General features: G+C 40.6%; 1 protein-coding gene across 1 annotated transcript in view; it reads left to right on the forward strand.

The window, feature by feature from the left end:
- CSMD1 (CUB and Sushi multiple domains 1) overlaps positions 1 to 13535 on the forward strand; it is a 1256706-nt gene that overhangs the window by 350681 nt on the left and 892490 nt on the right. The window contains exon 3 of the mRNA XM_059835885.1: positions 7042 to 7154. Coding sequence (XP_059691868.1) covers positions 7042 to 7154 — 113 coding nt within the window. The remainder of the gene's footprint in view (positions 1 to 7041; positions 7155 to 13535) is intronic.

A 13535-nucleotide genomic window follows, 5' to 3' on the forward strand; every position in this document is an offset into this window, starting at 1 on the left:
GTTACTGCAGTAGCTTCTCTTCTGGCCAAATATGTTCAGGTAGCTTAACTGATTCAAATTAGTTATTACTGAGATAATTAATATTAAAGATTTTACTTTAATGCCTAAAATTGAGGTGCACTTGAACAGTTGATGCTTTTGTAGCATTCTCTGCTCATACCATCAAGGTTATACTGCTGCAGGTGCCCCAGGGGTGGCCCCTGTGAGGAGAGGCCGGGGCTGCCCTGTGCCGGACACAGCCGGTTCCAGCCGGCTCCAACCCACCCACCGCAGGGCAGGGCTGAGCCCCTCAGCCACGGTGGTGGCACCTCGGGGGAAATATATTTAAGAAAGGGCAAAAACATGACACAGGCAAAATGAGGAGTGTGGAAAAAAGTGAGACAATCAACTCTGCAGACACTGAGGTAAGAGGAGGGGGAGGAGGTGCTCCAGGTGCCAGAGCAGAGATTCCCCTGCAGACTATGAAAGAGACTAAGGTGGAGCAGGTGGATGTTTCCTGACAAAAACAACAGCCCATGGAGAGCCCACACTGGAGCAGGATAAAAGTGTGAGGAGGCAGGAGCAGCAGAGAGGAGCTGTTATGGACTGACTGCAGCCCCCATTCCCCATCCCCGTGGACAACCTGCAGGGAGAGGTAGAGGAGTTGGGAATGAAGGAATGAAGTTGAGCCTGGGAAGAAGGGGGAGCGGAGGGTAGGGTTTTGATTTAATTTGTCTTTGTTTCTCAGTATCCAAACATGCTTTAACTGGTGATAAATTAAACTAGTTTTTCCCAAGTCAAGTCTGTTTTGCCCATGATTATAACTGGTAAGTAATCTCCCTGTCTTTATCTTGACCCAGGAGCATTTCCATCTTATTTCCCTCCCCCTGTCCTGTTAAATAGGGTCAGTGAGAGAGTGGCTGGTTGGGGGTCTGGCAGCCAGCCAAGGTCAACCCACCACAAAGACATTAATAAAATCAGGAATAAGTGCCAGGAATCCATAGAGTCATAACTTGATTGCTTTTTCTTCAGGTCCCTAATAGTGCGTATATATTGTTGACTATTGGTGATGTTGGATACCTAAAACACCGAAGGGGTTTGCCTGCTTTTTGACAGTATAGTTCTAGGATAATTTCCAGTTAAGCCAAATATGAGAAACCACCTTTAGAACATTTTTAATGTGTTGTACTTAGTATTTGACTTTTGTGACTCAGTGAGGTATTTATGGAGAACTACAATAGGTAACCTAAAGCTTTAGTCCTTAAGGGTGCCCTTTGACTTGCCTTGCTTTCTGATCTGCAGTTGATCAGCACAATCTTTGAGGTAGCATCTGTCAAAACTTTGTGTTTTCATGTGGTATTGCGAGTTTGATACAGAATGAGCTTATGGATCTCTACATCAAATGACTATTTTAAAAATAGTATGTAAAACCTGAAAAGATATGACACTGATGGGCGACAGCTCTTTGGTGTTTCCTATAGCAGTTAATGACCTATATCACTTTATAGTAAAATGGGAGAAATGTTAAATTTTTTCCTTACGCAGATTTTGAGGGAGAGAAATCGTGATTTTGACATTTATCTATGGTTTGCCCAAAATTGCTTTTGGGATAATTCATTGACACTTAGACTTATACTTTATCTTGTTATTAATAACATTGATCCTTTTGGCTAATAGCTTTTGCAAGAGACATCTAATAGCTAACTTTGGGCAAGAATGTTTTGTCTTACTGTCATGGTTTAACCCCAGCTGGCAACTAAGCACTACACAGCTACTCGCTCACTCCCCTCACAGTGGGGTGGGAGAGAGAATCAGAAGGGTAAAAGTGAGAAAACTCATGGGTTGAGATAAAGACAGTTTAATAGGTAAAGCAAAAGCTGTGCAGGCAAGCAAAGCAAAACAAGGAATTCATTCACTACTTCCCATCAGTAGGCAGGTGTTCAGCCATCTCCAGGAAAGCTGCCTTCCATCACATGTAATGGTTACTTGGGAAGGCAAATGCCATCACTCGAAATGTCGCCCCCCCCCCCCCCTTCCTTCTTTCCCCAGGTTTATAGGCTGAGCATGACATCATATGGTATGGAATATCCCTTTGGTCAGTTGGGGTCAGCTGTCCCGGCTGTGTCCCCTCCCAACCTCTTGTGCACCCCCAGCCTAGTCACTGGTGGGGTGGGGTGAGAAGCAGAAAAGGCCTTGACTCTGTGTAAGCACTGCTCAGCAATAATGAAAACATCACTGTGTTATCAGCACTGTTTTCAGCACAAATCCAAAACACAGCCCAATACTAGCTACTATGAAGAAAATTAACTCTACCCCAGCCAAAACAAGCACACTTAGCCAAGTAGATTCTAGTTAATTCTTCTGAGAATGTTTCTGGGAACAAGCTGTACAGATGTATAAGCTCTGCTCATACATATAAAAAATTGTGTGTGTGTATGTTAGGCACAATTCTGAAAATGTTTAACAGATCTGATTCTCCTTCTAATTATAATGATGTGTCTTCACAGATTTCACTGGTCTGATTTGAAAAGAGAATCAGTCCTTATGAGTGCTGGGTTGCCCCTCCCTCTAAGTGTTTGTTGGTTTTTTTCTCTTAAATTTCCCAAGAAAATTTGTTAAACCTTGACAAAATTTTATCGCATGTGGTAACCTGAACGCATCACTTTATTCCTACAGCTGCCTGTAGTACAAATAAGGTAGCAAATAAAATGGCAAAAATGCTTCTATTTTTCCTTTGGAACTGCTGATTGGTTTTTGGGAACTGTGAAATCAGTACATATTCTTGTTAAAGTGGTCATACGAGACTCTTCATGCTGGATAGCTGTTTCTGATAAAGCTGTTCTGGCAAGCTCCTTTTGCTTCATTTGACCATTTCAACTGTGAGGGCAGTGCAAAATGTTTATTAAAAAATATAATCTAGTGACTCTGGGAACAAGAATGTAATAGTTCTCCTTGGATGGAAATGGAGCAAAGCTGTTTTTGTGTCAAGGATGTCCTCAAAACACCTGCGAAGATCTGTTCAGCTTTAACCATGCTTGAAGGCCTATCAGTTTCTACATGAACAGCTGTGACTTCCTAAAATTTCATAACTACACTCAGCAAAAGTTCAATCCCTAATAAACTTATACAAAGAACCTAAAACTTCTTAGGCTGATCTGATTTTATTTCCTCTGAGTGCTGAGTGTTCTCGTTTTTCTTAGAGCAGCTGCTTGGGATAGGGACTGTGCCCATGCCTTCCTTATGGGTCATGGATTCATTGAATAACTTGGGTTAGAAGAGGCTATGGTTGTTTGATCTTATCTCCTGCTGAAATTGGAGCCAAATATGAAGATAGATCATGCTCTTCAGGACACTATCAAGTTTCCAATAAATCCAAGGCCGGAGATACCAGATACTCTCTGGGCAGCAGTTCCAATGTATTGCCAACATCATGGTGGTGTTTCTTTTCTAATACAAACCTGGAATTTCTCATGTTGCACCTCTAAAAAGAACCTGGCTTTTCCTTTATCTCTGCAATAGGTAGCTGAAGACAGCAGTAAGGTTCACCCTTTACTTGTCATCTTTTAAGGGCTCAACAAATCTATTCCTTCAGCCTCTTCTTGTACATCATTTGCTACAGACCCCTAACCATATTGCCAACCCCCCAGAGGGCTTGCTGCACTACCTGTTTAGTACTAGGAAGTCCCGGAACAAGTCACCCTCACAAGTAGAGGGTGGAGAAGTTCTGAGCAGAGCCAGCTAGACCTATTGCTATGGTATTGGGAAAAAAAATCTATGTATTTATACACCTTATCACTAGAAATGGCGGAACATCAAGATCTATGAATGAAATGTGCGGTTTTCTACCCCCCCGCCCCCCAGCCCCTGCAAACAGAGGCGCTTAGTACTGGTGTACTGCTGTGTTTTCTATTACAGGTTCTGTTTCTTCTTTATAGACAAGCTAAATATATTTCATCTGTGGTTAAAAAGTATTTTAGTGTGTGCATTTTGTGCAGATTAATGCTACTGAAAGTTAAGGAAGTAGTGATATTTTAAGCTTAAAGTATTGCCATATGCTCAGTATGAAGTAGTGCAAGTTTATCAAATGACAGTTTTATTAGCAGAGGGATTTGAAATGATTCTGCTTTCTTAGCACACACTCTTGTCTGTTTAAATGGTTCCCTTTCCGGTTGCAGTAAAGGCCTACGCATTAATTGCCGAGATAACATTTCTACAGTAAAACAACGTGTGAAGGTGTCTGTTTTTTTTTTTTTTTTCCTGCATGATGAAATGAATGTGCAAAACACATTATGATTCATGAGCTATAACAACCTAGTGAAAACGTTAAATGACTTGGTAGGTTCGCAGTGTTTTAATTCTGGAAATGTCTGAAGAATAACACTCTAGATTTTCATCTGGTGTCTAGTTTTTGTTTGCACTCAATTTCATGGCATTTGATCTCACTGAAACTATTAAATACTATGAAAAGGTGCTTTCAGAAATATTTCGGGTAACAAGGCTACTGTAGAGGCATCCAGGTAGTCTGTTGAATGACTGACATACCGTTTTCTTCTGTTTGAGACTTTTCCATGATCTTTTTTAGGATTACTGTAATATAGAGAACTTGAAAAAATAACTTTCAAGTTGATGTATTAATTCCTTGAAGTTTACCACATATTTGCCTTTTTCTATGTCCGTAAAACATTTAAGTGCACTGATTTAAGACGTAATAAAATAATATATTTTTCTTCCTTTAATGTGAATTGCAATGTCAGTTAGCCTGAAGAATGATCTTTAGTATTTCAAGGGGGATACTACAGAAACAGTTTCATTTGTTGAGCAGATAAAGAATCCATATTGTAGGAGTGGTACTTATTATCATAACAGAATCAAAGCAGGTAGGTCTAGAAATTATAACAAGAGCTCAGGATGTCCAATCACTGCTCAAATGAGTTCAATTATATAAACCAAATCCATGCCAAGTGGGGCAAACGCTGATCAGGAATGAGGTACCTAAAGTTTTGTCTTTTTATTGTGTTCTGTGGGCTTTTTTTTTGTTGGTGGTGGTTTTTTTTTTTTTTTTTTTTTAGGTCTCCTATGTAGTGTGAAGTGTTCAGGCTAGCTGCTTCTGTCTTTCTGTGTGTTTCAACCTGATTTTCCTTCTTATCCCTACAATGCATGCTACTTTCCTATATTTCAGCAAAAAATGTTAGATCCAGGAAATATTGTAGTGTTATCAAAAAAACCAAATCACCCTTAAACAAGAACTCTTTGAATCCCTGTTCAAAGAGAGAAGAGAGGTGTAAGTAAGATCAGAAAATACATACCGTAAATTAATAATGAACTGTCGTACAGTACACTCCAGATGTAGGGCAGTAATGATAACAACTCTAATTCATTAAGTAGAACAAGAGGCACGTTTCCCTAAAAACTACAACATCTAGTGAAGGTGAGAGAACATACCAAAGTGTGAACATAAGATGTGGCAAGCCTAATGGTAGTTCTGCAGTTTGAGGATTGAGGAAAAAAATCAACCTGGTTATTTCTGGAGTTGGAGTAAATGAGGTGGAAAGAAATAGCAGCAGTACGTTGACAAGTACACAGAAGGTGAAAAGATTAGAACAAACAGCTAATTAGCATATGGGAGACAATGTTGTTTAAAAAGAAAGGAAGAAATTGCAGAAAGCTTTTTGCTGACTTACATTGCCTTGACTGTATGCTGTCATCTGCATTTAAAGCTCTCCTCACTTTGTTCTCTGACTCATCTGAGTCTATTTGTTTTCCAAAGCTCAAAATTGGAAAGAGATGAGGAACCACCTGAGTGGTGTAATTCAAGCATGGAATTCCTCTTATATGTTTTTATATATGAGAGTGGTCTTAAATAAACCTAATTTTGCAAAGAATGCTTCAGCAATACTGCTGTACTGGAATGTTGTTTACAATTATTTATCTTCTGCAGTTCCACATGCCAATTAATGAACTATAGCATCATTGTACAATAAATTTCAAAAGCAAGATTTGTTTTTTGAAAGCATGGATTGTCTTAACCATTCAGATTCAAAATAAGCATTTTTGGTGTGGTGTTGGTGGTTTTTGGGATTTTTTTTTTTTTAGTTTGGTTGGTTTTTTTGATGAGCTGTTCCAGTGTCTGAATTCAAGAAGCTTTTTCAGGGTGAAATTTGAACAAAAGGTGGCTTTCTGGTGCATTGTCCTGTACCCAAGATCACGTACCCCTATTGCAAAATACAGAAATTAGCTAGTGATGTAAGCTGACAGTACAGTTCTTGGTTTGTGGAACAGTAATGGTGTCTTACGTCTTGCTTATGTGAAATTACTCTAATGATTAAGAAACCAACATCTCACTAGTATCAGCTGGGTCTAACAAATTTATCTTTAGTGATGTTTCAGCAAAGGATGTAAATATTTTTTTTTTTTCCATCTGTTTTATCCTCAAAATGAATCAAAACATTTATTTGGGGAAATTATCTTAAAATCAGTATTGCAATGCAATTATAGCTTATGGGAAATTCTGTTTTATGTGTAAAGGTAAGACTGCTAATAAGATAGGAAATGTAATTTTTCTGAAGCTGTTAAATGTAAGAGGTTTTTTTTTTGGTTTGTTTTCTGGTCAATTAATGTATATACATTGAACATATGAAATCCATGCTTTTTCTGAAGCAGCAGCTGGAGGACAGACAGGATAGTCCACACTATCTCAAATAACTCTAGGTATCTCTGCGTGAGTCAAGGCCCGGGCATCTACTTCTAGGTGTCCTAACTTTACCTGTCTCCATCTTGAAAGGAATCCTATAAAAAGATTCTTTGTCTTCAATAGATGCAAACAGGTCTTTCTTTCAGTGTTCTCTGTTAGATAATGCACAGATGTGTTAAAGTAGGAGGGTTAAAAAGCTCAAGAACATGTCTGAAATTTTTCAGGAAATGTTTAGAGACTGCATCAGGGTAAAGAGCATAATGCGTTGGCAGTTCGGATATAGAAATATGATGCTCATCATAATGCTCATCACACCTACTGATGTACTTTATTTTAAACGTTATAATGATTTGTGCCTTTTTATTGCACAGGTTATCTGGATTTCAGCTTCCATCATCTATTGTGAGCACAGGATCTATCCTCACCCTCTGTTTCACCACAGATTTTGCTGTCAGTGCTCAAGGCTTCAAAGCTATCTATGAAGGTAAGAACTCTTTTCCTACCAGGTCTTTATTCTACCAGGTCTTTATTCTACTTGATACATGTTTTTCATGTTGAAATGCGAGGTTTCAATTTTAATTGTTTGGGGTTTGAATCATGGGTGAATATTGCATAAACTTTTTTTGTAACATACTTAAATGTTACTATGTGGCCATAGTCTTGATTTTGAAATTTAATTTAAACTAATAGTTTAATTTATGCTGGAATTTTTAATTGAATTTGTCAGGCTTCCAAAGCTGGGTTCAGAATTGCATACGTTTAAATGGTTTTCTTATTTCCTAAATTATTTCTTTTGACACCTTCTTTAGGTAATGCATAACTTAAGGGGTATAACAATGAAAATGAGAGGAGATATGGATATTAACTGGTCTTGAAAATCAATCACTAATCTTTTCTTTGTGGAAAATTAAACCAACAACAATGTCGATAGCAAAAATATATGTAAATATATATGTATATAAATTTAAAAACAAAACCAAAAAAACAAAGCAGTTGAAAACTGGTTCCATGGAAGATGTTAGACTACAATGATGATTGCACAATTCTGGGAAAAAATAAGGCCAAGCATTTCATGTCTTCTACTGTCTGCCAAGAATTAAGCTTATAAAACTGGACCGATACCATTTTCTTAATACTTTGAGTTGTACAAAAGGCTTTGAGATCTGTAACATTTGTTTGGAAAAGTAACCAGATACAGTGTTATTAAGTCAGTTGCTTAGCATTGTTGGATAATGAGGGTGTTTTGAGTGTAACTTCAGGATTGCTTTCAAACTGAGTGTGTGGTAGGGTGTGTTTTTTTTCCTACCATTATTTAATTCATGGAAAATGCAGGACTCTGAGTACTAGAAGTTGCAGAAAACTCAGTTTCAGATTACTTCTCAGATGCAAAGCCTTTTTTTTTCTATGATTTTAGAGGTATAATCCTTTCAAGAAAGTTTTTATTCTGGAAAAGCTGTGTACACAGTTAAGTGATAGAATTAAAAGCAAAATATTTTTATCAATGGGGTTGATGTAGGAACTTTGACTCTAGAAAGTAGTGTGGTTTGATTGTAAGCTATTCACTAGGAGGAGCATTTGCAAGTGTGTAAATGCATTACCTGTGATCTCAAAGTTATTTTGGATTTTTCTAAAGTGGTGACCAATGTATCTTCAAATGCTTGATAAATTTTGATTACATTTCTCCTAGAACTATTCAGAGTCCCTTGAAACTTTACCCCCTTTCTTGACAATACCTAATTCTGCTCCATATTGATGCATATTTTCTGTTTCATATTTGTTTAATGTTTTGAATTTACAGTGTTCTTTAAAGTATCTTTTGAAATCAATATCCTCATTGAGTGAGTTACCTAGGTGTGAAAAGACAGAGGTGTAGGAGGTGTCATGAGTAATTCAAACTTTTTTGTTTTGAGCTTTTTCTCATTGGGATGGGTAGCTCAGCAGTATATCTTTTCTCTATAGCTATTCCTCCCTTTCTTTGTCCCCCAAAGCCTTATCACGTAATAAGTCTGATCAGGATTTTTTTAACTGAGATGAGGGCTGTGAGGAAAGGCTAGGAAAGTTTCATTTTAATAGTCTTTGAGTTCTATTAGGTAAGTCAAAAAGGAGTATCAGACACCACAAACACACCAGGAACTGTTTTCATTACCTCAGTAGGAAGTTGCTTTCTACATACCTGTATCTTTCTGTTCTAGCAGATGCATACGATAGCATATTTCATCCTTTTATGCAATCTGAGCAGTTTGTTTTTCATATGGAAAAAGACAGTGAAGAATGCTAAAGGACGTCTCTTGACTGTCAACTTAGGAACACATGCACAAAGCCACAGGCTGTAATATAATGACACTTCCTGCTGGCCTACTTTCTTGTAAAAACCCCAGCAGGAACAGCTGTAATTAACATTGACAGATAGCACCACTCTCTGGTTAAACAACACTGCCTCCTTTCAGATTTAGTGCTGTAAACCTGGCATTGTCTATGAGCTTTAAATTGACTTCAAAATATGACATCCAGCTACGGAAGAAATGGTGAATGTCACTCAGGTGACAGCTTCTCAATGTACAGATAGGCAGTGGGCACTGGCGGTTCAGAAATGATTTGTAGCAGTGAGGGGTTATGTTTTTATTTGTGAAGGCTCGGGGTGATTTCTGCTGCAACGGCCAGCTGAGTTACTGAAACCCTGTAGTTAAGGAACTCCTGTAACTGTTCCGTAAACTGCTTGTTTTAAACCACAACCCCATGCAATGCTACAGACTTGGGGACCAGTGGCTGGAAAGCTGCTGTTGTGGTTTAGTCCCAGCTGGACTAATCACCACACAGATGATCACTCACTCCCCTTCCTCAGCTGGACAGGAGAGAGAAAATATGATGAGAGGCTCGTAGGTCGAGACAAGGACATAGGAAGATCACTCACCAATTACCATCATGGGCAAAACAGACTTGACTTGGGGAAATCAGTTTAATTTATTGCCAAGCAAAATCAGAGTAGGATAATGAGAAATAAAACCAAATCTTTAAAAAACCACCTTCCCCCCACCCCTCCCTTCTTCCCGGGCTCAACTTCACTCCCAATTTTCTCTACCTCTTCCCCCTGAGCGGCGCAGGGGGATGGGGAATGGGGGTTGCGGTCAGTTCATCACACGTCGTTTCTGCCGCTCCTTCTTCCTCACACTCTTCCCCTGCTCCAGCATGGGGTCCCTCCCATGGGAGACAGTTCTCCATGAACTACTCCAACGTGGGTCCTTCCCATGAGCTGCAATTCTTCACGAACTGCTCCAGCATGGGTCCTTTCCACAGGGTGCAGTCCTTCAGGAACAGACTGCTCCAGCGTGGGTCCCCCACGGGGTCACAAGTCCTGCCAGCAAACCTGCTCCAGCGTGGGCTCCTCTCTCCACGGGTCAACAGGTACTGCCAGGAACCTGCTCCAGCGTGGGCTTCCCACAGGGTCACATCCTCCTTCAGGTAGCCACCTGCTCCTGCATGGGGTCCTCCATGGGCTGCAGGTGGATATCTGCTCCACCGTGGACCTCCATGAGCTGCAAGGGAGCAGCCTGCCTCACAGAATCAGTACGGTTGGAAAGCCACATCAGTACGGTTGGTTGCAAGCCACAACCCACCCAACACCACACAGCACCATGTCCATCAAGCTACATCCCACAATGCCACATCCACACGCTCCTTGAATACCTCCAGGGAGGGTGACTCTACCACCTCCCTGGGCAGCCTATTCCAATGTTTCACCATTGTCTTCACCATGGGCTGCAGGGGAATCTCTGCTCCGGCGCCTGGAGCACCTCCTCCCCCTCCTTCTTCCCTGACCTTGGTGTCTGCAGAGTTTTTTTTCTCACATATTCTCACTCCTCTCTTCCCTGGCTGCCGTTTCCGGGTTTTTTCCCCCCCTTCTTAAATATGTTATCACAGAGGCACTACTACTGTTGCTGATTAGCTCGGCCTTAGCCAGTGGCAGGTCCATCTTGGAGCTGGCTGGCATTGGCTCTTTTTCTAGCAGCTTCTCACAGAAGCCATCCCTGTAGCCCCCCCTGCTACCAAAATGTTTCCACGCAAACCCAATACAGCTGCCTGGCAGAAAAGGACCTGAGGGTGTTGACTGACAGGCGGCTGAAGATGAGCCAGTAGCCAGTAGTGTGGCCAAGAAGGCCAGCGACATCCAGGCCTGTATCAGAAATAGTGTGGCCAGCAGGAGTAGGGAAGTGATGGTGCCCCTGTACTTGGCGCTGGTGAGGCCGCACCTCGAATCCTGTGTTCAGTTTTGGGCCCCTCACTACAAGAAGGACATTGAGGTGCTGGAGCGTGTCCAGAGAATGGCAATGAAGCTGGTGAGGGGTCTGGAGCACAAGTCTTATGAGGAGCGGCTGAGGGAGCTGAGGTTGTTCAGTCTGGAGAAGAGGAGGCTGAGGGGAGACCTCATCGCTCTCTACAATTACCTGAAAGGGGGTTGCAGAGAGGTGGGTGTTGGTCTCTTCTCCCAAGTGACTAGCGACAGGACAAGAGGAAATGGCCTCAAGTTGCACCAGGGGAGGTTTAGGCTGGATGTTAGGAAAAATTTCTTTACTGAGAGAGTGGTGAAGCATTGGAACAGGCTGCCCAGGGAAGTGGTGGAGTCACCATCCCTGGAGGTATTTAAAAGATGTGTGGATGAGGTGCTTAGGGACATGGTTTACTGGTGGATTTAGCAGTGTTAGTTTAATGGTTAGACTTGATCTTAAAGGTCTTTTCCAAACTAAATTATTCTATTATAGTCTAAATTGTGACCCCTTCTGGCTCCTATGCTGTATGTAATTTTGTGAGTAGGCCAGTGATCAGTTCCTCTGGGACAGGGGAATACAGACCATATGCTAGCAGTCACTGGAAGTCTCTATAATCTCTCTGCTGGCTACCAATCCCTAAGCTAGTTTGCTTTCATTAAAAATATCTAGTTATCCCTGGTTTTAGCCAGCTCTTTCATTCTTCTCTAAAGTAAGTGAATAGCTGTTCAGCTGGAAGCGTAGGAAGGATTGAAGTGCCTCTGACTGCTGCCATCTAAGAGTTTGGGACACTATGGGGTTGTAATGCACAGTCTGAGAAACGCTGTTTTAAACATCTTAATCAGAGAGAAGTTTTAACTATGTGTCAGCTGACAAGGACACTATGTTTAAAAAAAAAATACATAAAATTCTGGTTTTTTTTTTTAATGATACCTGGGGGAGTGATTCTGTAACAGAAGTTTTTGTATAGAAGAGTCCACAACATTCAAGAGTTAAGGAATTCTAACAGATTGGGAGCAGGAAAAAAAAAGCTTTGCATCACTATGCGAAGGAATTGTTCTGGTATTGCATCACTTGTCTCACAGTAGCAGATGAAGTAGGTCAGAAAAAATGCAAATATTAGGACTAATGAAGAAACCAATTTACATAAACTTTCCATATTCTGGGAAGCTGCAAAAACTAGAATTGTTTTTTTTGATTCTTGTGGCAGGCCCCTCTTTCTTCTGAATAGGAAAATTTTATCTAATTAGGACTGTTACCTTCATGCAATTAAAAAAAAAATTGATTAGTGTCTTCAAAGGTATTTCTGCTATTGAAAGTCAGTATTTTAAATGTGATCATGGAAAAAGTTAGTGTTTTGAAAACAATGACTTTTATCTCTCAAAAGACTTAATACTGGGCTAGATTCTCTGCTGTGTTGAGCTTCTGCTTTGCAGAACAGAGAGGATGCTGTTGGGAGGGTTCACCATTACTGTCTGTAGAGTGCTCTTTTTAACTTAGACTCCCTGGTGAATGAGTGTAGGGCGCTGAACCAGGAAAGAAGGCATATGATTCACTTCAAGACCTACTGAACAGCCTCTGATTTTGCGGCAGTAGACCAGCGAGAGCCATCTAGTTTTAACAAGACACCGATATAGGCGGGCAGTGTGTCCTGCCATTCAGAGAATCCAGTTGCCAAGTACAGAAAATTCAGTAAAAGTAGAAAAGCTTAATTCAAAGTACATTGTTAGTCATCAGTGTAAAATGAAATGTCATGGGTTTTAGTTTATATTTTGCTACACTAGTGTCTGCCACTAAACTGCCCTCAAAGGTTAACAATCCTGGTTTAAGCTATCTCGATTTAATTTTTTCTGTGGTTGTTTTTGTTGCTTCTAACCACATTTTGTAACGTAGAATTGGTGGACGGTGTTAAACAGCAAGCCAGATGTATTGGACTTGACGAGTGCTAGCACCTTTCCTTGACCTCTGTTCTACAGCAGCAGGTTTTCTTTGCCGAAGGAAGAGCTCTTGCATGTCCCTCTATCCTACCTGCCCTCAGGGCATACTTCCTTTTTTCTTTTGGTCTTTGAATTCTCAAAGCTTTCTGCTCACACCCAGCATTAACATTTCTACTGGCAGTCACCTTATCCTACTTTATGCATCTTCCCTGAAGCTTCTTTTTAAATCTCTTTCAGCATCAACAGCAGAAAGTAGTGATACACTTCCAGAGTATAAGGTCTTTGAAGAAATTTTCTTTTATTTCTCTTGCTGCTCCTATTCTTCCCGAGTATCTGTTATTTGGTGTTGTTGCGTTAAAGGGCAAGGCAATTTGGCAGAAAATAAACCCCCTTGCGTTCCAGCTTGTCCTCAGATATCAGAGGGGCTGGGGGAGGCTGGGCTTAGATTCTGAGTGATGCCCAATTCTCTGTGGTACAAGTCTGGTCGCGTTCAATGTATTGAACTCTCACAATTACGGACGCGCTCGTAACACCATACACTTTCAGTCTAGTCACGTTCTATGAACTAGCACTGCCACGCTTAAGGGATTTGGTGGCATTCAATGAGAACTCTCACGGCTAGATTAGTGAATAGTGCAGTTTATTGAAGCAACAGATACACAAGTT

Source organism: Gavia stellata, chromosome 2, assembly GCF_030936135.1.
Source record: "Gavia stellata isolate bGavSte3 chromosome 2, bGavSte3.hap2, whole genome shotgun sequence".
Lineage (NCBI taxonomy): Eukaryota > Metazoa > Chordata > Aves > Gaviiformes > Gaviidae > Gavia > Gavia stellata.